At 69.1% G+C, this 23,295-nt stretch overlaps 3 protein-coding genes across 8 annotated transcripts; 1 reads left to right on the forward strand and 2 right to left on the reverse strand.

Annotated features, from left to right (window-relative positions):
• Positions 1–4,082: 4,082 nt before the first annotated feature.
• PRPH (peripherin) lies at positions 4,083–8,059 on the reverse strand. Of its 6 annotated transcripts, none has more exons than XM_074564935.1 (9): positions 7,623–8,057; positions 6,618–6,678; positions 6,297–6,392; positions 6,041–6,202; positions 5,821–5,946; positions 5,515–5,735; positions 5,038–5,087; positions 4,809–4,885; positions 4,083–4,719 (listed from the first exon to the last, which is right to left on the reverse strand). In XM_074564935.1, the coding sequence occupies exons 1-9, from the start codon at positions 7,985–7,987 to the stop codon at positions 4,675–4,677; spliced, it is 1,203 nt and encodes a 400-aa protein (XP_074421036.1). In that variant the 5' UTR covers positions 7,988–8,057; the 3' UTR covers positions 4,083–4,674. The 6 variants fall into 6 exon arrangements, with proteins under 6 accessions (XP_074421036.1, XP_074421035.1, XP_074421038.1 ...); XM_074564934.1 differs by having other exon boundaries at positions 4,083–4,722; positions 7,623–8,056; XM_074564937.1 differs by lacking the exon at positions 5,038–5,087 and having other exon boundaries at positions 7,623–8,059.
• A 1,161-nt stretch (positions 8,060–9,220) lies between these two features.
• Positions 9,221–12,671, reverse strand: LOC141734060 (tubulin alpha-1C chain). Its single transcript, XM_074565290.1, has 4 exons — positions 12,553–12,671; positions 11,079–11,301; positions 10,856–11,004; positions 9,221–10,252 (listed from the first exon to the last, which is right to left on the reverse strand). Exons 1-4 carry the CDS (start codon positions 12,553–12,555, stop codon positions 9,278–9,280), a joined length of 1,350 nt encoding a protein of 449 aa, XP_074421391.1. The 5' UTR covers positions 12,556–12,671; the 3' UTR covers positions 9,221–9,277.
• A 5,549-nt stretch (positions 12,672–18,220) lies between these two features.
• On the forward strand, positions 18,221–21,999 carry TUBA1A (tubulin alpha 1a). The gene is made up of 4 exons (XM_074565291.1): positions 18,221–18,486; positions 19,713–19,935; positions 20,010–20,158; positions 20,838–21,999. The coding sequence occupies exons 1-4, from the start codon at positions 18,484–18,486 to the stop codon at positions 21,816–21,818; spliced, it is 1,356 nt and encodes a 451-aa protein (XP_074421392.1). The 5' UTR covers positions 18,221–18,483; the 3' UTR covers positions 21,819–21,999.
• The last annotated feature ends 1,296 nt before the right edge of the window (positions 22,000–23,295 follow it).

Here is a 23,295-nt window from a genome sequence, read left to right on the forward strand (position 1 = left end):
CCCTGGCGCATCTGTGGGGCTCAGAGACCTTTGGGTGCAGCAGCGTAGCCGTTACTGGGGCACCGGAGGGATGTGGGGACTCTCGCGTGCAGCGGCTGACCCAGTGCCAGGGCATCGGTGGGGCCTGGAGACACCTGCACCCAGCAGAGCCCTGAGCTGCCCGTGGGGCTCGGGCACCCATGAACACAGCGGCACGTCCAGCCCTGGCTCACCAGCAGAGCTCAGGAAGGTTTGTCTTTTCTTCCCAGGGCTAAAGGTGAGGCTCGTGACCACTTGCCCTTTGGGCCCCATGCCCAGCTCTGCGGAACCGGCAAAGCTCGGTCACCCTCGCACCCAGCCCTGGGACGCCAGGGAGGCTCAGGTGCCCTCACAGACAGCAGAGCAGCCATGGCCGGTGCAGTGGCAGGGCTCGGAGACCTTGGCACGCAACAGATCGCCCACCCCCAGGGGAGTGGCGAGGCTCAGGAATCCTCACGGTCACCAGCGTCTTCAGCCTGGGGGTACCAGCAGAGCTCAGGGACTCCTCACACAGAGCAGCACACTTTTTCCCAACTCCGGAAAAACAGATGGGGACTGAGAACCAACCCACACGACGGCATGCCTAGCTCCAGCTTTCCGTCGTGGCTCAGGCATTGTCAGGCACGTCCGGCCCCATCCAGCTCCAGGAAAGACCCCCAAGAAGCCTCGGACACAGCAGCGCGTTCGGCCCCAGGGGATCTGCAGGGCTCGGGGCAGGCACGAAAGCTGTACCGCGGCTGTTCCTGAGGCAGCGGTGGGGCCGGGAGGTCCTCCCACACACCAGCGCGGCCAGCCCCGGAGTACCCGTGTGGCACGGGACCGTTGCAGTCAGCCTGGCGACGAGCCCCTTGGTACCAGCAGGGCTCTGAGAACCCAAGCGCGCATCACCCTTTTCAGCCCAAGGCTCCCAAAGAAGCACGGGAACCCTTGCCCGCAGCAACACGACAATAACCGGTGTCTTGGGGAGACTTGGAGACCCTTGTCTACAAAAACGGATCCAGCCACGGCGCTCTGGAGAGGTTTGGGGACCTCAGCACACAGCGGGGTGCTCTTGGCTTCCCGGGAGAACTGGCCGGGGCATTTTGGCCGGGGCGGCTGCCTTCTCCCGCGGCTTGCTGGTTTTCACCTTCCTGCAAGGCACGGTGCTGGGCCTCCCGGGGAAGCCCCGCTCCACCACGGAGCAGCTCCAGCGAGAAGTGGCACCTGCAAGCCAGGGTGGCCCCAAGCCCTCCATGCCCATCCGGCACAGCTTGGGAAGGGAGAGAGGGCATGGCCTGCTTCAATCCTCCGCCAGTGTCCCCGGGGCTGCCGGTCGACTCTCCCGGTGACACTGGAGCTTTGGTGAGCGACACCGGGCTGTGGAAGCTGGAGCTGGACCATCGGAGGCTTCTCCTTCGAGCCTCAAGCCTGTCCCTTTGCAGCCCAGACCAGGAGTATCCTTCTCCTGAGGGAGAAAGGTCCATTCCCCACTAGTTCCCTTTCCCAGTTCCCTTTCCCAGTTCCCTTTCTATGTTTGTTTCCTGTGCCATCACTCCCTTTTTTTTTTTTCGGGGTGGGGGGGAATACCTCCCTCCCCCATGGCTCTCTTGCATCCTCCCAGATGGGAACCGAGTCCCATCCCATGGCCCTTCCCTATTTTGGGGTGAGAAATAACTTGCGTTTATCCGGCGGGACGTTCTGTGCTCGGCTGCTCCCAGCTTAGCCACGCCCTCGGCCATCGTGTCGCGTGGGGCTCTCGGGGTTATAATCCACGGATACCAAAAAAGCCAGCTGTAAAATCCCCCCACCCTGGGGGCCGATTTGTTCTCTTTGGCGCAAATTTTTTTTGGGGGGAAAAAAAAAAATTAGAACTGCAAATTTGGATGAACCTCAAACGTGTTTGGGCCGGGTGGGTTTCGGGGCTGCGCTGAGCTCTCCCCGGCGCGCGCCCCTCCCCACCTCGTCCCAAAGGCTGGGGGACGCAGACGGGGCGATGCTGCCGCCTTCCTGACAACCGTCAAACCAACCGGCCTGGGCCGTGGAGGCGCAAGGGGATGTGTGGCACCAGGCTGGACTGGGGGAACTGGGAGGGAACGCGTGGGACCCATCTGGACTGGGGAGGGTGCGCAAGGCCAGACTGGTCCCCATCCCAGTGCATCCCTCATACCAGTGCATCCCTCATCCTGGTTCATCCCCTGGTCCTCATCCCAGTGCATCCCTCATCCCGGTTCATCCCCCAGCTCTCATCCCAGTGCATCCCTCATCCCAGTTCATCCTCTGGTGCTCATCCCAGTGCATCCCCTGGTCCTCATCCCAGTGCATCCCTCATCCCAGTTCATCCTCTGGTCCTCATCCCAGTGCATCCCTCATCCCAGTTCATCCTCTGGTGCTCATCCCAGTGCATCCCTCATCCCGGTTCATTGCCCAGTTCTCATCCCAGTGCATCCCTCATCCTGGTTCATCCCCTGGTCCCCATCCCAGTGCATCCCTCATCCTGGTTCATCCCCCAGTCCTCATCCCAGTGCATCCCTCATCCCGGTTCATCCTCTGGTGCTCATCCCAGTGCATCCCTCATCCCAGTTCATTACCCAGCTCTCATCCCAGTGCATCCCTCATCCTGGTTCATCCCCTGGTCCTCATCCCAGTTCATCGCCCAGCTCTCATCCCAGTGCATCCCTCGCCCCACTTCATTGCCCAGTCCCCATCAGGTGCATCCCCCGTCCTGATGCATCCCTAAGTCCTGACATGGCCGGGTCTGGCCGGAGGTCACTCTCTGGGGGGAAAAGGGAGGTGTATCCCGGTTACAGGGGGGCACTGCTGTCGGGGGCGGGGGGGTGGTCTCCAGACTCCTGAGTCCCATGGCGGGGCGCCCTCCCCTGCCTTCACTGCTCTGGCGGGACCCCAGCTGCTGGGCACGGTGCTGCGGGAGATCGAAGGGCCCGTTATCAGGGGGGCTGGCTGGGGGGTGGGGGGTATTTCATAGAACCATAGGGTGGGAAGGGCCCTCTGGAGATCATCTCCTCCAACCCCCGGCCAGAGCAGGGTCACCCACAGCAGGTGGCACAGGAACACGTCCAGGCGGGGTTGGGATGTCTCCAGAGACGGAGATTCCCCCACCTCTCTGGGCAGCCTGTGCCAGGGCTCCGACACCCCCACAGCAAAGAAGTTCCTCCTCATGTTTAGGTGGAACTTCCCATGCTCACGTTGGTGCCCGTTGTCCCTTGTCCTGTCCCCAGGCACCACTGAGAAGAGCCTGGCCCCATCCTCCTGACACCCCCCCTTTCAGTATTTAGAAGCGTTGATGAGGTCCCCCCTCAGCCGTCTTTTTTCCAGACTGAAGAGCCCCAAATCCCTCAGCCTTTCTCCATCAGAGAGATGCTCCAGTCCCCTCAGCATCTCGGTAGCCCTTTGCTGTCCCCTCTCCAGCAGTTCCCTGTCCCTCTTGACCCGGGGAGCCCAGAACTGGACCCAGCGCTCCAGGTGTGGCTTCCCCAGGGCAGAGCCGAGGGGGAGGATGAACCTCCCTCCACCTGCTGGCCACACTCTTCTTGATGCCCCCCAGGATGCCATTGGCCTTCTTGGCCACCAGGGCCCATCGCTGGCTCGTGGTTATCCCGTCTTCCCCCAGGACTCCCAGGTCTCTCTCCACAGAGCTGCTCTCCAGCAGGTCACCCCCCAACCTGTCCCGCTGCGGGGGGGTTGTTCCTCCCCAGGGGCGGGACCCTACACTTGCCCTGGTTGAATTTCATAAGACAGGGAGAACCGGGGGGGTTCTGGACTAGGCACCGGGGGTGGTGGGGGGGCGGCTTCGGCATCACTTGAGTCCCCCCCTCCCCTGCAGGCCACGCTCCCGCTCTCCCCAGCCGGCTCCCGTGCAGCGCCGCGGTGGGTGCCCCCCACCCTCTGCACGTACACACAGACACCCCCCCCGGCCCCCGCCAGGCCAGGGTGCATCCCCCGGCGCTGCCCACCTCCCCCCGCCAAGCCCTGCAGGCCATCACCACCCCCCCTCGCAAGTCAGCTTCCTGCAGCGCTTGGTGTGTGTCCCCCCCGCGCCACCCCCCACCGACACAACACGTCCCCGTCCTCACCACGGCCTTTATTTGCTGCTGAAGCAGGATGGGGACAGAGGGGTCAGCCCCCAGAGGCCCCCCCCGCAGGGCCCTGCAGCCTTTCCTGCCCCCAGCCCCCCCTGAGGGCCCAAGGTTGGGGGGGGGGGGGGGGGGGGGCGGGGGGAAGATGGGGCCAAGGCAGGGCAGAGACCCCAGGAGGGGACAGCACCTGGGGACCACCGGTGCCCACAACCCCCGGGGGACAGGCAGCATCGCCTCCATCGGTGGGAGGGGAGCCAGGACACCCTCCCCCACGCCCCCCCCCGCCAGCCATGGGGCCAGGACCAGCGCGGGAGACATTCGATAAATATTAAATCTTACGGAGGTTCCGGTAGGGAGAAAAAATAAATAGGCACTAAAGAGCAATGGAGGAGGGGGACAAGGCACAGGGATGTCCCACAGCGTCCTGCCACGGTGCCGGCAGTGGGGGATGGGGGGGGCAGGCAGCCCCACACTCGGCTCCCCAGCCTGCGCCGGGGGCGGTCCCACAAAGCCCCCCCACCACCACCTCACCAGTGGAGGAGGGGGGGAGGAGGGTGGGGGCCGGCCCAACAGGTCCCCTCTGTCACTTCCCTGGCTCCGCTCGCTCCTTGTGTGACTCTGTCACCACCTGCTGCGGGGGGGGGGGGAGAGGGGGGGAGAAGGTGGGGGTCAGCCCCACAGCGGGGACCTCCCCCGCTTGCAGCCCCCAACCCTCACCTGCCCGTCCCGCGTCTCAATGGTTTTGATGAGCACCATCCTCCGCACCGGGCTCTCCGCGGGCTGTGGCTCCAGCGCTGGGGCACAGAGAGGCCGTCAGCGCCCCCTCCCCCCCTGCCCCCCCCCGCCACGGGGTGGGCGGCTACAAGGCCACCCCGGGCAGGGGTACAGGGACCCACCTACACCCCCCATGGGGTGTCTGCCCCCAACCCCCAGCCCTGCCCCTCACCTGAGCTTCTCACGCTGAAGGAGGTGGCAGGGTGCAGGGGGACGGTGATCCTGGGGCAGGGTGGGGGGGGGAAGAGGGGGGTGAGGGGACTCCCAGGCACCGCTGGTGACCCTGACCCTTCCACACCATCGAGTCAGTGACCCCCCCACACCCCCCCACCGCGGTTGCCCTGCGCCAGGTTGCACTGGTGGGCTGCCAGGCAGGCGGCAGGAGCGGAGCCAGCGGCGGCTCCCCCGCCATCGCGCCGTCCCCCCCGCCATCGCGCCGTCCCCTGGCCTTGCCTTTATCTCAGCAGCAAGGAGCTCCCGTGGGAACTTTTTGTTTGCCCGGAGCTGCCTCCTCACAAGAAAACCCCGCAACAGCCGGGCTGACCCAAGGAGGGGGACTCGCTCCCCCAGCCGGACTCTGCACCCCGGCAGCGACAGGGACAGGAGGCTGCGGGTGCCAACCTCCCTTCGCAGGGCAGAGCGGCCTCACCGGCTCTCCTCGCCCTCCAGCAGCTTGCGGTACGTGGCGATCTCGATGTCCAGGGCCATCTTGACGTTCAGCAGGTCCTGGTACTCGCGCAGGTGCCGCGCCATCTCCTCCTTCATCTGCTGGATCTCCTGTTCCAGCCGCCCCACCACATCCTGGTAGTTGCCGATCTCCTCCCCAAACTCGTCCTCCATCTCCCGCATCTGCCGCTGCAGCGCCTCGTTCTGCAGGGGAAGACGGGGCCGCATGGGGCCAGAGGCCCTGGTGCCTGTGCTCCCCCCGCTGGGGACCACACCTCCCGGCTCTCACCATGCCCTTCAGCCCGTCCACCTCACAGGTGAGGCTCTGGATCTGCCGCCGCGACTCGTTCATCTCCTGCTTGGCCAGCCGCAGCGCCTCGTGGTTGCGGTTGGCCGCATCCGAGAGGTCGGCAAACTGCGGGGACCAGGGGGAGTCAGGGCTGGTCGGAGAGCCCCGGTCGCCCCACGTGCCCCCGCCCGGCTCCCCCAGCCCCCCCAGCCCTGGGTACCTTCGATTTGTACCACTCCTCGGCTTCCTGCAGGTTCTTCACGGCGATGCTCTCGTACTGGGTGCGGATCTCCCGCAGCGCGGCCGTCAGGTCTGGCTTGCAGACCTCCACCTCCACCGGCACCGCCGGCCTCGGGGCGCTCACCTCCAGGTCCCGCAGCTCCTGCGTGGGCCCACGAGCCGTCACATCACAGCACAAGGACCCAAACCGCTCCCCCCAGCACCCCCGACCCCAGGCTCCCCCCACCACCACACACCTCCTCATGCAGCTTCCTGAGGAAGCCGATCTCGTCCATCAGCAGCTCCACTTTGCGCTCCAGCTCCAGACGGGACAGCGTGGCATCGTCCACGTCCTGCGGGTAGAGACCAGGCCAAGCCGTGGGACAGCACTGAGGGGACACAGGCTCCCCCCCAGGGCAGTGCAGAGTGGGGAGCACCTAGTGCATGGGGCATCGCCGCTGGGGCCTTCGCACACGTGGGCAGCTTAGCCCGGGGGCCACATGTAGGGCACGGGCATCACCAGCGCGCACAGCCCGGAGCGGGACGGGGAAACGGGCTCCCCCCCCCAGCCCCCTCACCTTGCGGAAAAGCACCAGGCTCTTCTCCGCATCCTCCCGCTTCTGCGTCTCGTCCTCCAGCCTGGGAACAGCAGGAGTGAGAAGGAAGAAGGGGAACAGGGTGCAGCTCCGCCCCCCCCCCCAACTACCTCGTGTCTCCTGCTGCCTGGGACCCCCTGCCCTGACGCAGCCCCCCCCACATGCTGCAGGCAGACGGGGGTGGAGGAGAAGGAAGAGCCACTCCCCCCTCACAGCCCCCAAGGGCCTGGGCTGGCCCCAGCCCTGGAAAGGGGCAGCCCTGGGGTGTCCCTCTCCCTGCACAGCCAGGACAGGACCAGCCCCTCCCGCAGGACCCCCAGATCCTGGGGGACCCCACCCGGGCCACGTCACACCACCCCAGGGCTGTGGGGCCATGACCCCACTGCAGCCCCCCAGGACCCTTCACTGGGACACCCACCTCTCCCGGGGGGGGTCCAGCCCTGCCCCGGCCCCATCTCCCCCCCCCAGTGCCCCACCCCGCCCAGTGCCCCGCCCAGTGCCCCGCCCTTCCGCAGAGCCCGGCTCTCCCAGTCCCCACCTCCCCAGCGCACGCCGCGCCCCCTCCCCACCGTCTCCGCTGCATCCCCCCGTCCCCATCCCGCCCCACTCCCTGCCCAGGACGCCCGGGGGCAGCTCCGGCTGCCTTCTCCAGCGCATCCCGCTGCATCCCACATCCCCATCCCGGTGCATCCCCTGTTCCCCACTCCAACGCCCCCCCGGCGCATCCCCCAGTCCATCCCCTGTCCCCATCCCAATACGTGGCCGGTCCCTTTTCCGGTACATCCCCCGGTTCCCATCACTCCGGTATCCCCCCCCCTCCCGGTGCACTCCCCATCCCCACACCGCTGCATCCCCCGGTCCCCATCCCGGGGCATCCCTCATCCCGGTGCATCCCCCGCTCCCCACCCCGCTGCATCCTGCGGTGCACCCCCCCCTTCCCCATGCCTCCCCCCCCGCTGCATCCCCCGGGCCCAGCCGCCCACCCACCGCTGCCGCAGGGCCGCCAGGTCGGCGGCCAGCCCGTCCCGCTCCGCCAGGAGCCGGTCCCGGTCCCGGCCGAGGCGCTGCAGCCGCTCCCGCAGCCCCCGCAGCTCCCCCTGCACCAGCCCGGCGGTGCGGGGCGCGGCGGCAGCGGCGGCGCGGCCGAGGGCGGCTCGCAGGGCCCCGTTCTGCCGCTCCAGCGCCCGCACCCGCTCCAGGAAAGCGGCGAAACGATCGTTCAGCGCCGCCAGTTCCTCCCGCTCCGCGCCTCGGGCCGCCGCCGCCGCCGCCAGCAGCCCCGGAGCCGCGGTGAGGGGCGGCGGCGCCCCAAGAGCGCGGCGCGGGTGGGGAGCGCGGCCGCCGCGGCTCATGGCGATACCGGGGAGGTGGCGGCCGCCGGTACCGGCTGTTTATAGCGGGAGACGGATCCGCCCCGCCGGGGGGACCCAGGGGTGCGAGGGGAGGGGTCTCCCGGCCGGGGGGGGGGGGGGGGGGGGCGGGCCGGGGGTTGCGGGGAGGCGGGGAGAGTGGGCGGCAGTGGCCGGGGACCCCCGCCGGGATGCGGGGTGGGGACTGCAGGGTCCCGTCCCGCCCCCCCCGAGTGTGCGGGCAGAGGAGCCCGGCAGCACCGGGGCGGGGGGTGGGACTACGCGGGATGCAGACCCCCACAGGGGCGGCTGGGCAGCACCCACATGGCCGGGTCTCCCCCTGTCAGGAGAGGGGCTGGGGGACCCCGTGAGGTGCGGGGCAGTACCGAAGGTTACGGGGTCCCTCCTTAAGCAGCAGGGGGTGCAGCCCCCCCCCCACACTGGGATGCAGAGAGGGACTGGGGGGAGAGCCCCACCCTCAAGCCCTGCTGCAGGGCTCAGCGGAGCCCCCGCCTCAGCCGGGTCCCATCCTGCCCGGGGCGCTCGGCCCCATGGAGCAGCCCATCCCACCCCCCCCAAGGCCCTGTGTTGTGTGTGTGTGTGTCCCCTTTCCTTTCTTAGGGACAGCCATGACTCGGCTCTGCTGGAGCCGCCATGTGTGGGGGCAGCACCGGAGAATGGGCTCTGCCCCCCACCCCCCTCCCCGCACTTTGCCAGGCAGCGGGGGCGGCGCTTACGGGAAGGGGTCAGCCCAGAGGCTGCGGGGGGGGTGTCCTTCCCACTATCCAGGACACCCACCCCCCCCCCCCACCCCAAGCTCTGCAGAGCTCCGTGCCTGACACCGGGTACAGCCTGTCTGCACCAGCCATGCCCAGGGCCCGATCCTGCCCACGCAGCCAAGGCTGGAGGGGGCAGCTGCTGGGGCAGGGCACTGGGGGCTCCCCGCCTCCCTGGGGGCTGTTCCCAGGGGTCCTCACCCTACCTGGGGCCCCGCACATGTTACAGTGACCCCTGGGGACAACGGGGCGGGGAAAAGGAAACACATGGACCGTGCAAGCAGCCCAGCAGGGCACAGCCGGCTCCCAGCGCAGGAGCCAGCCCAGGGACCCCAGTCCCACCCAGGACCCCCCCAGCACGGCCAGGCAGCCAGCCCAGGCAGGACACCCCCCCACCTTGGGACATCCTCCCGGGTCACCACAAGGTGGATTGTGCTGGGACAATAAACGAGGCAAGAGTGGAAAGAGCCATTTTAATGAAGAGCATCACAGTGTAACCGGCAGAAGAGACAAGGCACTAGTATTCCTCCCCCTCCTCCTCCCCCTCCACGCTGTCAGCCCCCACCTCCTCGTAATCCTTCTCCAGGGCAGCCATGTCCTCCCGGGCCTCTGAGAACTCCCCCTCCTCCATGCCCTCCCCCACGTACCAGTGCACAAACGCCCGCTTGGCATACATCAGGTCAAACTTGTGGTCCAGGCGGGCCCAGGCCTCGGCGATGGCCGTGGTGTTGCTCAGCATGCACACAGCGCGCTGCACCTTGGCCAGGTCCCCCCCGGGCACCACCGTGGGCGGCTGGTAGTTGATGCCCACCTTGAAACCTGTGGGGCACCAGTCCACGAACTGGATGGTGCGCTTGGTCTTGATGGTGGCGATGGCAGCATTGACATCCTTGGGCACCACGTCCCCGCGGTACAGCAGGCAGCACGCCATGTACTTGCCGTGCCGCGGGTCGCACTTCACCATCTGGTTGGCCGGCTCGAAGCAGGCATTGGTGATCTCGGCCACCGTCAGCTGCTCGTGGTAAGCCTTCTCGGCCGAGATGACGGGGGCGTAGGTGGCCAGTGGGAAGTGGATGCGGGGGTACGGCACCAGGTTGGTCTGGAACTCCGTCAGGTCGACATTCAGGGCCCCATCGAAGCGCAGGGAGGCCGTGATGGAGGACACGATCTGGCTGATGAGGCGGTTGAGGTTGGTGTAGGTGGGCCTCTCGATGTCCAGGTTGCGGCGGCAGATGTCGTAGATGGCCTCGTTGTCCACCATGAAGGCACAGTCGGAGTGCTCCAGGGTGGTGTGGGTGGTGAGGATGGAGTTGTAGGGCTCCACCACGGCCGTGGAGACCTGTGGGGCCGGGTAGATGGAGAACTCCAGCTTGGACTTCTTGCCATAGTCGACAGAGAGGCGCTCCATGAGCAGGGAGGTGAAGCCAGAGCCGGTGCCGCCCCCGAAGCTGTGGAAGACCAGGAAGCCCTGCAGCCCCGTGCACTGGTCAGCCTGTTGGGAGAGTCCCCAGCGGGGTCCGGAGCAGGTCAGCCATGGCCTCACACCTTCGTCCTCCCCAAGACGGGTGCAGCAGGAGCCACCCTTCCCACACAAGCCCATGGGTAGCCAGCTCAGCCTTTGATGTGCCAGGAGCTCCCGGAGCGGAGCCGGCGGCACAGCAGGTCCAGCCGGCCCCGGCGCCAGCCACAGCGTGGGAACCGGAGGTTCAAAGAGCTCGGGCAGCCGCACCAGTCAAACCAGTGCTGCACCAGCACCCAAACCAGGGCTTCGTGGGCCCCCCTGCCCCAGGCATGGGGCTTCCCATCCTCCTCCCCACAGCCGAGCTTGGGACGCAGCCGGGACAGGGCCGTGCTGCCCCTGGGGAAGGTGCGTCCCGTGTGGGCACTGGGGACAGCCCAGCCCTGTCACCCGCACCCCGGGGCAGCGGGTCCCTCCTGGGGCAGCTCCACCTTCTGTCCTTGAGAGGATGCGGCCCAAAGTGCTGACGGGGTGAGAAGGACCCGCTGGTCACCTCCCCAGGGAATCCCGCATCCCTTTGTCCCCAGCCATCTCCTGGGGATGGACCCACCCTGGGAGATCCCATGGAACGCTCACCAGCTTGCGGATGCGGTCGAGGACCAGGTCGATGATCTCCTTGCCGATGGTGTAGTGCCCACGGGCGTAGTTGTTGGCCGCATCCTCCTTGCCCGTGATCAGCTGCTCGGGGTGGAAGAGCTGCCGGTACGTCCCCGTGCGCACCTCGTCTGCGGGGAGGGAGCGCACGTTAGCACCCGGCATCCCGTTCACGCCACCCACCTCACCCCCTCCCCGCGCTCACCGATCACCGTGGGCTCCAGGTCCACAAAGACAGCCCGCGGCACGTGCTTGCCGGCCCCCGTCTCGCTGAAGAAGGTGTTGAAGGAGTCGTCCCCCCCGCCGATGGTCTTGTCGCTGGGCATCTGCCCGTCGGGCTGGATGCCGTGCTCCAGGCAGTACAGCTCCCAGCAGGCGTTGCCGATCTGCACGCCCGCTTGGCCCACATGGATGGAGATGCACTCGCGCTGCAGGGGCAGGACATGCGGCCGTGTCACCCCCGGGCTCCCCCCTTTGTGTCTGTGTCCCCGCCTGCGGCACCCACCCAGGACGGGCTGGCAGCGAGCTGGGAAGGGCCAGTCCCCAGGGCTGCACGGGGCCAGCTCAGCCCAGGGGCCCGATCCTGCCCGCACGCACCCTATTGTTCTGGGTCCTGGCAGGCACCGAGGGCTGCAGGGGGGGTGCTCAGCTCCCACGGTCCCGTCCTGCCCCCCCCTCCCCGCCCCAAGGGAGCTGGGACCCTGCCTGTTGTGGGATGGGGAGCAGAGCTCCGGGGGCTCATCCTGCCCCAAGGGACACTCGTGCTGGTGGGTCTCGGGGGGGTTCAGGGTCGGTTGAAGGCAGCCCCCACCCTAACACCGCTTGGAGTCACTCACCCCCACGCTGACCCACAGCCAGGAGCTGGGATTCCCCAGGGTTATTCCCAGTCCTCGCCACCCAACCCCTGAACTGGGGCAGGGACAACTTCAGCCCCCCCTCCCCCGGTTCGGGTGCACCCCGGGCCCCACGGGAAAGGGAAACCCCCCCTTTTCCCCACCAGCTCTTGACCAACCCCGGGCTGTCCTGGCCCCACCGCCAGGCCTGACCCACGGGGATGGGCACCCGGCGGCATCCCCTCTGCCCCACGAGCAAACTCCGGGAGTCGGGAAGTTTCCCGGGAAGAGTTTCCCCATCGTGCCCGGGCCGGGATGAGAGCGGGGGCGGACGTCACCATCGCCCTCCGCCGCCGGGACTCACTCCCACCCGCGCTCTCCGTCCCCAGGGAGGGGGCGGCAGTAGGGTGTCGTCCCCCCCGCCCCGGCACCCCCACACCCCCCTCGGGGCACATCCCCCCCCGGCTCGGGGAGTCCCGAGGGGGACTGTGGGGACGTGTCCAGGACCCTCGTGGGAGCCCGGGCCACGCGGCGCCCCCCGGCGTGTCCCCCCTCGGAGGGGCAGGGAGCCCGGGGGGGGAACCGGCACACACCGAGGCCCCCCCCCACCGGTGGCACACAGGGTCCCGTGTCCCCCACACCCCAGGGCCTTCCCGGGGCCGTGCGAGTGCTCGGCAGCCCCATGGAGGGGGAAGGGGGGGTGGTCCTGCACACGCGAGGAGCCGTCACCCACCGGACCGCAGCCCCACGTGCTGCCCCGGGGGAGGGTCCCACACCCCCGCGGTTGGGGTGCGTGTGTCCCCCCCCACGGTCCCCCCAGCCGTGTCCCCACGCGATGCCCCTCACCATGGCCGCTCACTGCCCGAACCGTTACGGAGCCGCTGAGGAGGGAGGCGGGGGGACCCCGGCGGGGCCCCCCCGTGATATACCCCGGGGGCCGGGGCCTCCCGCGGGGCGGGGCCGAGGGGGGCGGGGCCGGGCTTTCCCCGCCCCTTCGGGCCACGCGTCCTCCCCCCCCGGCGGCCACGCCCCCGCCGCGGGCCACGCCTTCGCCACCCCGCCTCGATTCCCATTGGCCGGTTCGAAAGTCGGCGAGGGTGCGTAGGCGGTGACGTCAGCGGAGTGGAATGTGGAGGGCGGGAGGCGGGGCGGGGGGGGGCAGGAGGCGGCGGAGGGGAACAGAAGGGGTCGGAGGGCATTGGGGCAGCGGGGAGGGGGCGCATTGGGGGGGCATCAGGGGCAGAGGGGCTGGGGGGCGTTAGGCGGGGGGGCATCAGGGGCGTTAGGGGCAGGGGGGCTGGGGGCCATTAGGCGGGGGGGGCATTAAGGGCATCAGGGGCAGCGGGGATGGGGGACATTGCGCGGGGGGTCCATTAGGGGCAGGGGGGCTGGGGGCGTTAGGCGGGGGGGGCATCAGGGGCATTAGGGGCAGGGGGGCTGGGGGGCATTAGACAGGGGGGGCATCAGGGGCATTAGGGGCAGGGGGGATGGGGGGCGTTAGGCGGGGGGGGCGTCAGGGGCAGCGGGGCTGGGGGCATTAGGGGCAGAGGGGCTGGGGGCATTAGACGGGGGGTCATTAGGGGCAGCGGGGCTTGGGGGCACTGAGGGGGGGAGCATTAGGGGCAGAGGCGCTGGGGGGCGTTAGGCGGGGGATGTCATTAGGGGCAGCAGGGCTGGGGGGCGTTGGGGGGTATTAGGGTTGGGGGGCTCAGCCCTGGGCAGGGGGTGTCTCTGTACCTCCTGGCCAGAGCCCTAGACCCGAGTCCAGCTGTCCCCGTCCCCGTCCCCATCCTTGTCCCCGTCCGTCCCCATCCTTGTCCCCATCCCGTGGGAAGCCCCGCGGGCACCCGCCGCGCCGGCTCCTGTGCCCGGCCACCGCCCGTGTTCCCCCGCCAGCCCCTGGGGCGGGCGGCTCCTCGGGGTAACCCACCCAGGGGCAGTTCCTGTGGGGCAGGGTAGTGGTGGGGGGGGGTGGGGGTCACCCCACGCTCACTCCCCAGGGAGCAGCGCCCTGGGTGTCCCCCCCCGCGCCCCGGGCTGGGGTGAGCGCGTCGGGGTCACATTGCCAGGGCCAGAGACAGGTTTGGGGACAGCGTGGGGACACAGGCAGCCCCAGAGACCCCCACGCCAGGCTTCAAACCCCCACACCCGCACTGGGGTCACTCCCTTGGTGTGTGCCCCCCCGGCAAGGGGACCATGTCCCCTGCAGGGCCAGTCTGCAGAGAGCTGAGGGTGGAGGGTCCCGGACATCCCTGGGGGAGCAGCCGCGGCAATGTCCCCCCTGCCCCAGGCACAGCTGGGAGCAGCGCGTCCCTGTGGGGCCCCCGTGTCACCCCGTGCACCCTCGGGGTCCCCGTGCCCCCCAGTCCCAAGGCTGCGCCCGGCCCCCCACTGCAGAGCGCTGTGCACAACGGCTGAGCCAGGGCCCCCTGGGCTCCCCCCGTGTCCCCCCACTCCCTGGACACCCCGGTGTCCCCCCAATCCCTGGGCATCTCCCATGTGCCCCCCACTCCCTGGACACCCTGGTGTCCCCCCAATCCCTGGGCATCTCTCATGTCCCCCCGCACTCGCTGGGCATCCCCCGTGTCCCCCACCACTCCCTGGACACCTCGGTGTCCCCCCACTCCCTGGGCATCTCCCACGTCCTCCCCACTCCCTGGCCATCCGCCGTGTCCCCCCCACTCCCTGGGCACTCTGATGTCCCCCCCCTCCCTGGGCACATCCCCAGTGCTGGCACCCCCCTGGGGTCGGCGTGGCTGGTGCCCCTGCAACACGCGCTCCTTGAACCATCAGAGCCCCCCATGTCCCCCCCCCACCTTGGCTCCGGGGTCCTGCTGGGGGTCGGGGGATGCTTTGAGGGGAGCGGGCGGAGCGGGTGGGGGGGGGGGGGGTCCCCTGGCAGCGCGGTCCCTCCCACCTCGCCCCCGCCCCCGCCCTGCTCCTTTATCCCCGGCTTTGCCGCAATGCGGTGCCGCCCCGCCAGCGCCCAGCGCTGCTGCAGCCCCCTCCCCACGGACAGCATGGCCGCAGCCCCCCTGCACACCCCCCCCTCCTCCGGCTGCCTCCCCCGCACCCTGTCCTGCCCCCCGTGTCCGTCGTCCCCCCCCACACTCCGTGTCCCCCCTCCCTGGGGCTGAGCCTCCCTATTGTTGTGGCTCCCGAAGTGCTGGGAGGGAGCGGGGGGGGGTGCGGGGGGGGGGGGGGGGCCACCCAGGCTGCAGGGACACACGGTGACACCCCCCCCGCTCCTTCCAGTGGAGTGGGGTCACCCCCTGCCCCCAGCACCGGGGATCGGAGGGTCCCCTCGCCCTGCCCTTCGGAGGGGGGGGCTGCGGGGTCAGGCACGGCCAGGGACGGGTGCCACCGCCTCCGCCGTCCCTCTCCGGCCCCCCAGTCCCCCCCCGAGCCAGTCGGGGGACGGCAGGGCCAGTCCCAGTGTCCCCTGCCGTACCAGGGCCTCATCCTGCACCCCGGCGAGGGGCAGCCCCCGCCCCCGAGCTGTCCCCTCTCCCTCCGTTTCAATGAACCCGTCACATCGATGGTGGCAGGGGACGGACGGACGGACGGAGCGGGCGCTTGCACGCCACATTCTGCAGGAAAAATAGGTTAAAAATAGCAGCAGCTGGTGCCGGGGATGTTGCCCCCTCCCCGGGAGCCATGGCAGCCCCCGATGGGGCCGGGAGCCCCTGGCCCCCGGGGATGGATGCGTCCTGGCTGTTGGGGGTGGGGTCACCAGTGAGGGGACCCCAGAAAGGGCCCAAACCTTGGGGGGGGGGTGGGAAGGGGAAGCTGGAAACCTCGACCATGAGCCAGAGGCCAGGAAGTGGTCCCACACTGGCCTGCGCCGCCACTGGGGGCGGGGCGGGGGGGGAACGGGGGCACTGGCTCTCAGAGCCCCCTGAGATACCCAGCCGGGATTGGGGGGGGCAACCATGGGCAGGGCTGGGGGTTCTGCGCAGCCAGGCGGGACCCCGGGGGGGGGCAACGGCCTGTCCCGCTCGGTGGTGCCTGGGCGGCGGAGATGGCGGGGGGGGGGTGGGGGGGGAGTGCAGCAACAGTCACCAGGAGCTGCTGCGTTGCTACCAACAGTCAACACAGCACAGGCGGACTGGAAGGGCTGGGGGGGGGGGGGGCTGGGAGCCAAGGGGGGAAGCTGGGGGGGCAGCTGGGAGCTTGGCCAGATCCTCCCCCCCCCCCCCGGCCCCCCACTGGCAGATACTGGGGCTGGACATGGGGGGGGGGGCGGGGCCGGGGCTGGTGACCCCCCCATGGCAGAATAGAGTGGGCCTGGGCATTGGGGGACCCCAGGGCCTGTGTACCCCCCCCACAGCACAGTGGGGTCAGGCACTGGGGGGGCCGCCCCCCCCCTCCCCCCCCCAGCACAGCAGGGCCAGGCAGCGGGGGGACCCCAGCCTCATCCCCCGCCACAATCCGCCCCCCCCCCCCGGCCAGGCCCCGGGATGGATGTTGGGGAAGGGGAATGGGGGGGAGGGGGGGGGTCCCCAGCCCGTCTCCTAGCAACCGGTCTCCTAGCAACCCTGCCACCACGGCCGTTGCCTGGCAACGGCTGGCGCTGGGACGAGTGGCCTTCCATACCTAACGAGATGGGAAGGGGCTGGGGGGGGGGGGCAACACCCAGGGGGGGCCCCCCCAACACCCAGGGCCCCTTGCCCCACACCCTGCATCGTCCGCGGGGGCCGAGCCACCCACCACCCCTCGGGACACCCCATGGCTCAGGGGACAGGATGGGCAGTGACCCCCCCCCCTCAGCGTGGAGATGGGTCCCCGAGGTGGGGGGCTGCTGTGAGCCCCACACACCCCAGACCCCGGCGACACCCCTGGGGACACCCTGGGGACACCCTGCCAGGCTCCACAACGGTGCTGTGGGGCTGGCGGGGAGACAAAGGCAGGAGAAGTTTTCCGCGTAAGGACAGACCTGGCGTGGGGCTGGGGGCTGGGGGCTGAGCCGTTTTGGGGCCGGTGGCCCCCTAGACACCCGTTGGCAACAGGGACCAGCCTGGCGGGAGCCGAATCTGCCGCTTGGCGCAGCCGGGGCTGCCCGGCCCTTTGTTCTGGCAGGCAGTGCCCAAATCCCAGCCCCTCTTTGTCTGCAGCCCGGTGGCCCCGAGGGAGCTGAGCCCCGGCTCGTCCCCGCGCCCCCGCCCCCCCCCCCCCGTCACTCCAGCAGCACCCCAAAAATACCGGGCTGGCAGAGCATGGGGCTGGCGGCAGGGATGTGGGGCTGGCGGCAAGGGACGTGGGGCTGGCGGTGGGGACGTGGGAACCCGGAGCTGCCTAGAAATCTGCATAATGTGGGAAATGCTGAGAAAAATGTGATTTCTCAGCAGAGGGGCGAGGGGCGGGGGGGGGGGAGGTAGGGGGGGGCGATCCTGGCAGCTCCACCTGCGGCAGCTGGGGCCAGCCCGCGTGTGGGGCGCGGGGTCACCCCTCTGCAGCGGCTGAGCCCCCTGTAGTCCCCACCTTGGAGGGGCAACACCCAGCGCCCCCCCCCCCAATCCACTGTGGGCTTTGCAGGGGCAAATGGGAGGGGGAACACACACACACACACACACACCCCCAAGGAGGGGGAACCCCCCAGGGCCATAGGGACAGTGGCTCAGGGGGGTTGTGCAGGGGCTGCAGCAGATGGAGGGGTGGCCGGGGGACACATGCCCCGGTGTCCCAGCTGTGTCCCCAACCACCAGCTGCCGCAGAGCAGCTGCTGCTCAATCCAGGCCCCCCAGCCCCCAAAACCGTGCTGGGAGCAACCTTGGGGCTTTGTCCCCCATGTCCCCCTGCTGTCCCCAACCCCCCTGGCCCCGCTCGTCCCCAGCTGCCCCAGGGGAGGAGGTTTTCTCCCCCGGGCTGGGCCCCGCGGGGCTGGTTTCTGCTGCCCGAGCAGACAAAGAGGAGCTGGAAGGGACGGGGCACAGCCGGGAAAGGGCCAGGCTGCGGCCAGCACAGGCACCGGGCCACGGTGGGGACAGGGGCCAAGACGTGGCTGGGAACCAGGGCACTGGGGCATGGCCAGGCACAGGGACGGTGTCCCCGAGGATGGGGACAGGGACGTGGCCAGAGATGGGGACCAGGGCGTGGCTGGGGACAGGGACATGGACGGAGATGGGGACCGGGGTGTGGCTGGGGATGGGGACCCGAGTGTGACCGGGAATGGGGACAATGGCATGGCTGGGGACAGGGACAAGAGTACGGCTGAGGATGGGGACAGGGGCATAGCTGGGAACCGGTGGCCAGCCAGGGGGCCGGCGGTACGGCTCGTGATGGGGACCAGGGCGCGGCCAGGAATGGGGACCAGGGTCTGACTGGGGATGGGGACAGGGCCACGGCTGGGAACCAGGGCAGTGACACACGGCCAGACTGGGGACGGTGGCACAACTGGGGATGAGGACCAGGGCGTGGCCGGGCACAGCGGCTCGGCCAAGAACGGGGACCGGGACACACCGGGGACATGGCCGGGGCCAAGGACATGGGCGGGACCGGGGGTCCAGACGGCGGCGGGCAGGAACCGGCGGCTAGGCCGGTCGGTGGCCGCCGCAGCCCCCCCGCACCGCCCGGCCTTTGTCTGCGGCCCCGGGGGGGGGGGCATTACCTCATCCCGCCCCGCCGCCAATGGCCGCCGCCGCCGCCGCCCCCGGCCCCGCCGCCCGCCCCGCCCCGCCGGGCCTATAAAGCCCCGCACCGAGCCCCGCGCTCCGCCGCGCCTCTTACATCGACCGCCTCAGCGTCGGGCTGTGAGACCGCCCCGGACCGACCGCCGCCATGGTGAGGAGGAGGAGGGGGGGTTGTGTGGTACGGGGGGGGTCCCGCCGTTGTCCCCCGTCCCCCCCCCCTGCCCAGGATGGGGCCCTCGACCCCGGGGCTGAGCCCGCACCGGGTGTGGCTCCCGTTAAATCGGGCAAGGGGGGGTCGCCCGGGACACAGCCCCGAGCGTGGCTCCCGTTAAATGGGGCTGGCTGCGTCCCCCTGCTTTCCCGGGGACCAAGGCCCGAGCCCGCACCGGGCGTGGCTCCCGTTAAACGGGGCAGAATGGGACCCCCGGGACCGAGCCCTGAGCCCGCGTCAGGCGTGATGTCCGTCAAACCGGGCAGGATGGGTCCCCGGGCTGATCCCCGAGCCCGCATCGGGCGTGGCTCCCGTTAAACCGGGCGGGATGGATCCCCGGTGCTGAGCCCTGAGCCCGTACTGGGCGTGGCACCGGCTGGATGAGGCAGGATCGGGCCCCCCCCCCGGGCCATTCCCGGTACGGAGAAGGGTTCCGCACTGGGCGTGGCTCCCGTTAAACCGGGCAGGGCAGAACCCCCCCTCCTTGCCCGCCTCCCCCCCCCCCCCCCGGGAGCTGAGCCCTCAGCCTGCACTGGGTGTGGCCCCGGTTTAACGGGGCAGAACGGGTCCCCGGGGGTGGGGCGGGCAGGGCAGGACTGCCCCCCACCCCCTCCTCGGTGCTGAGCACCCTGTCCTGCACCGGGGGACAAGGCAGGGCAGGATGAGCCCCCCCCAGTCCCGCACTGGGCGTGGCCCTGGTTCAAAGGGGACCTGAGTGGCCAGGATGAGCCCCTGGTGCTGAGCTCCCCCCGCACTGGGCAGTGCTGGGTCTCAATGGGGTGGATGGAGCAGGATGGGACCCCCGGGGCTCCCCGTCTTGCCCTGGGTGTGATCTCAGTCCCTTGGGGCAGGATGAGCCCCCGGAGCTGTGCTCCCCATCCCACAACAGGCAGGGTCCCAGCTCCCTCGGGGCGGGGAGGTGGGGGCAGGATGGGACCATGGGAGCTGAGCACCCCCCCTGCAGCCCTCGGTGCCTGCCAGGACCCAGAACAATAGGGTGCGTGCGGGCAGGATCGGGCCCCTGGGCTGAGCTGGCCCCGTGCAGCCCTGGGGACTGGCCCTTCCCAGCTCGCTGCCAGCCCGTCCTGGGTGGGTGCCGCAGGCGGGGACACAGACACAAAGGGGGGAGCCCGGGGGTGACACGGCCGCATGTCCTGCCCCCGCAGCGCGAGTGCATCTCCATCCATGTGGGCCAAGCGGGCGTGCAGATCGGCAACGCCTGCTGGGAGCTGTACTGCCTGGAGCACGGCATCCAGCCCGACGGGCAGATGCCCAGCGACAAGACCATCGGCGGGGGGGACGACTCCTTCAACACCTTCTTCAGCGAGACGGGGGCCGGCAAGCACGTGCCGCGGGCCGTCTTTGTGGACCTGGAGCCCACGGTGATCGGTGAGCACGGGGAGGGGGTGAGGTGGGTGGCGTGAACGGGATGCCGGGTGCTAACGTGCGCTCCCTCCCCGCAGACGAGGTGCGCACGGGGACGTACCGGCAGCTCTTCCACCCCGAGCAGCTGATCACGGGCAAGGAGGATGCGGCCAACAACTACGCCCGTGGGCACTACACCATCGGCAAGGAGATCATCGACCTGGTCCTCGACCGCATCCGCAAGCTGGTAGGGGCGGGAGGGGCTCGAGGGTGGTGAGCTGAGGACAAAGACTCTGTTCTCAGTCTCGCCCTCCCCTCTGGACTAGCCAGGCTGGGTTTAGATTTAATTTATTAATTAATGTTAATCCTGTTCTGCAGCGGCTGCCATTGGCCAGCCGCGGGACGCGGCGCCGCTGGGGTGTTGGAGCCACTCCACAGCGCCGTGGCCCCCAGGCACTGGCGGTGCTGAGCTGTGCAATTCCCTCTTTGTTCCTGCTTGGCTCTCATCGCAGCCGAGTCCAGCTGCGTGCAGCTGGGGACGGGCGTCCTGGTGACTGTGCAGCTCCAACAGGCCCATCCCAGAGCCGGGCGGCTCTGCTGGGGCTGGCACTTTGCCCTGCTCCCTGCTCCCCAAACCCCATCCCCAAACCGGTCCCCGTTCCGCTGCCAAACAGGCGGCACCCAGCCCCCCTGCGAGGTGCTTCTGGCCACTCTCCCACCCAGGGGGCCAAGGGACTTCCCTGGGGGATTCGGCCATGACTCAGTGCCCAACAGATGGGGTGAGGGACATCCTGTCACCCATCCCGGTGGCTCCTGCTCAGCTGCTGGAAATCCCCCAAATGTCCTTATGAGGCCACAGAGAGGAAGGAGCAACTTCTGCTGCCCAGATTAAACATGTCCCCCCCCATTGTCTCTCCTTCTTCCAGGCTGACCAGTGCACGGGGCTGCAGGGCTTCCTGGTCTTCCACAGCTTCGGGGGCGGCACCGGCTCTGGCTTCACCTCCCTGCTCATGGAGCGCCTCTCTGTCGACTATGGCAAGAAGTCCAAGCTGGAGTTCTCCATCTACCCGGCTCCACAGGTCTCCACGGCCGTGGTGGAGCCCTACAACTCCATCCTCACCACCCACACCACCCTGGAGCACTCCGACTGCGCCTTCATGGTGGACAACGAGGCCATCTACGACATCTGCCGCCGCAACCTGGACATCGAGAGGCCCACCTACACCAACCTCAATAGGTTGATAGGTCAGATCGTGTCCTCCATCACGGCCTCCCTGCGCTTCGATGGGGCCCTGAATGTTGACCTGACGGAGTTCCAGACCAACCTGGTGCCGTACCCCCGCATCCACTTCCCACTGGCCACCTACGCCCCCGTCATCTCGGCTGAGAAGGCTTACCACGAGCAGCTCTCGGTGGCCGAGATCACCAACGCCTGCTTCGAGCCGGCCAACCAGATGGTGAAGTGCGACCCGCGGCACGGCAAGTACATGGCGTGCTGCCTGCTGTACCGCGGGGACGTGGTGCCCAAGGATGTCAATGCCGCCATCGCCACCATCAAGACCAAGCGCACCATCCAGTTCGTGGACTGGTGCCCCACAGGTTTCAAGGTGGGCATCAACTACCAGCCGCCCACGGTGGTGCCCGGGGGGGACCTGGCCAAGGTGCAGCGCGCTGTGTGCATGCTGAGCAACACCACGGCCATCGCCGAGGCCTGGGCCCGCCTGGACCACAAGTTTGACCTGATGTATGCCAAGCGGGCGTTCGTGCACTGGTATGTGGGGGAGGGCATGGAGGAGGGGGAGTTCTCAGAGGCCCGGGAGGACATGGCTGCCCTGGAGAAGGATTACGAGGAGGTGGGGGTGGATTCAGTGGAAGGGGAGGGAGAGGAAGAAGGGGAGGAATACTAAACTCTCACAAGGGTGCTGCTCCTACAGGGAACATAACCTAGTTGAAGACCCCCCCGTGGGTCTGTAGCAGTGTGTGCGCCGCGGTCTGTCCTGTCCAATGGTCTGTGCTTCAATGGAAAAGTCTGTTATGGACCCACCCGTCCTCTCCTGTGGGTCTAAATAAAAAGCATTCCCTGTCTTACCCCCTGGCTCTGTCTTTACTCTGTGCCGTCATGTCCCTCCTTGGGTTTGGTTGCTGTCCCCGACAGCCCCTGGCGTGACCCCGGGGTCCCTGGCTGCACCCAGGTCCTCGAGCAGGTGCCTGGGGTTGTGCTGAGCCCAGCACCCTACAGCCGCCCCAGCCCTGTGCTCCCCCAACCTGTCCTCCCTCCCCATCCTGCTGCTGTGCTGCCCCTGGGGTGGGCAATGTGCCCCCCTGCCACGATCTATGCCCCCCCTACACACACACACACACTGTCCCATGGCCCTGTACCGGGGGCTGGGGGGCAGCCTTTTTTTTAGGACCAGGAGCCACATGAGCCCATGGGGGGGGATCTCCGAACCCCCTTTGCAGTCGGGGAGAAGCCTGGGAGGGTCTCTGCTGTGCTTAGGCAGTGGAGGGGCTGCGGAACCTCAATCCCCAGGGGGCTGAAAGTGGCCCCCTTCATCCTCCTGGGTGTCCAGGGATGGGTGTTGTTAACACTCCCACCCCCCATCATCTGGGTGTGTAGGGATGGGTGGGTGCTTCACACACACCCCCAACCTCCTGGTCATAGCGTGTCCTGAAGTCCCTCTGTTCCCTGCTGTGGGGAAGAGAAGGGGGGCGGGGGGGTCCTGGAAGCCCCGGTCAGCGGGAGTGGGAAATGGGGCAGCAGCCCCCCAGCTCTGCCTGGGCATAGGGTAGCCAGGCCCTGCTGTCCCCATCTGTCGTGTGTGTCCGTTCCCCCCATTGCTGCTGGCTGCGGTCAGGGATAAATAATGAAGGGGAAGTTGAACGCGGAGTGAAACTCGAGCGGATGCTGCGGAGGGGGTGGGGGACACGACACGATGGACGACCCCCCCCCTACACACACACACACCGGGGGGCTACCGTGCCAGCAACGCCAGCTCCCACCGGGGAGGGCTGGGAGGGGCTGTGCCGCGGCCCGGCCCGGTCGCCACGTTGGCAGCGCTGGGAGCCCGGCTGGTGCCAGGCTCGGGCCGGCCGCCCCCGCTCCGAGAGCCCGGTGCGACCAGAGAGAGCCGGGGGCGGGGCGGGGGGGGAAAGAGAACTCGCCCGTCCCGCCGGGAGCGGGGGGCGGCGGGGCGGCCATGCGGCGGCGGCGCGAGGCAAATGGCGGGAGCCACGTCATCCGCTGCAATGCGGCGGCGGCGGCGGCGGCGGGCGGGGGGGGGGGCACGGGACGGGACACCCGGCGAAAGGGCGGCTGGGTTGTCCGCAAAGCTCCGGGCAAAACGGGAAGGCGGATTATCGGGAGCAAATAGCTGCGGGGATTAG

Source organism: Larus michahellis, chromosome 22, assembly GCF_964199755.1.
Source record: "Larus michahellis chromosome 22, bLarMic1.1, whole genome shotgun sequence".
Classification (NCBI taxonomy): Eukaryota; Metazoa; Chordata; class Aves; order Charadriiformes; family Laridae; genus Larus; species Larus michahellis.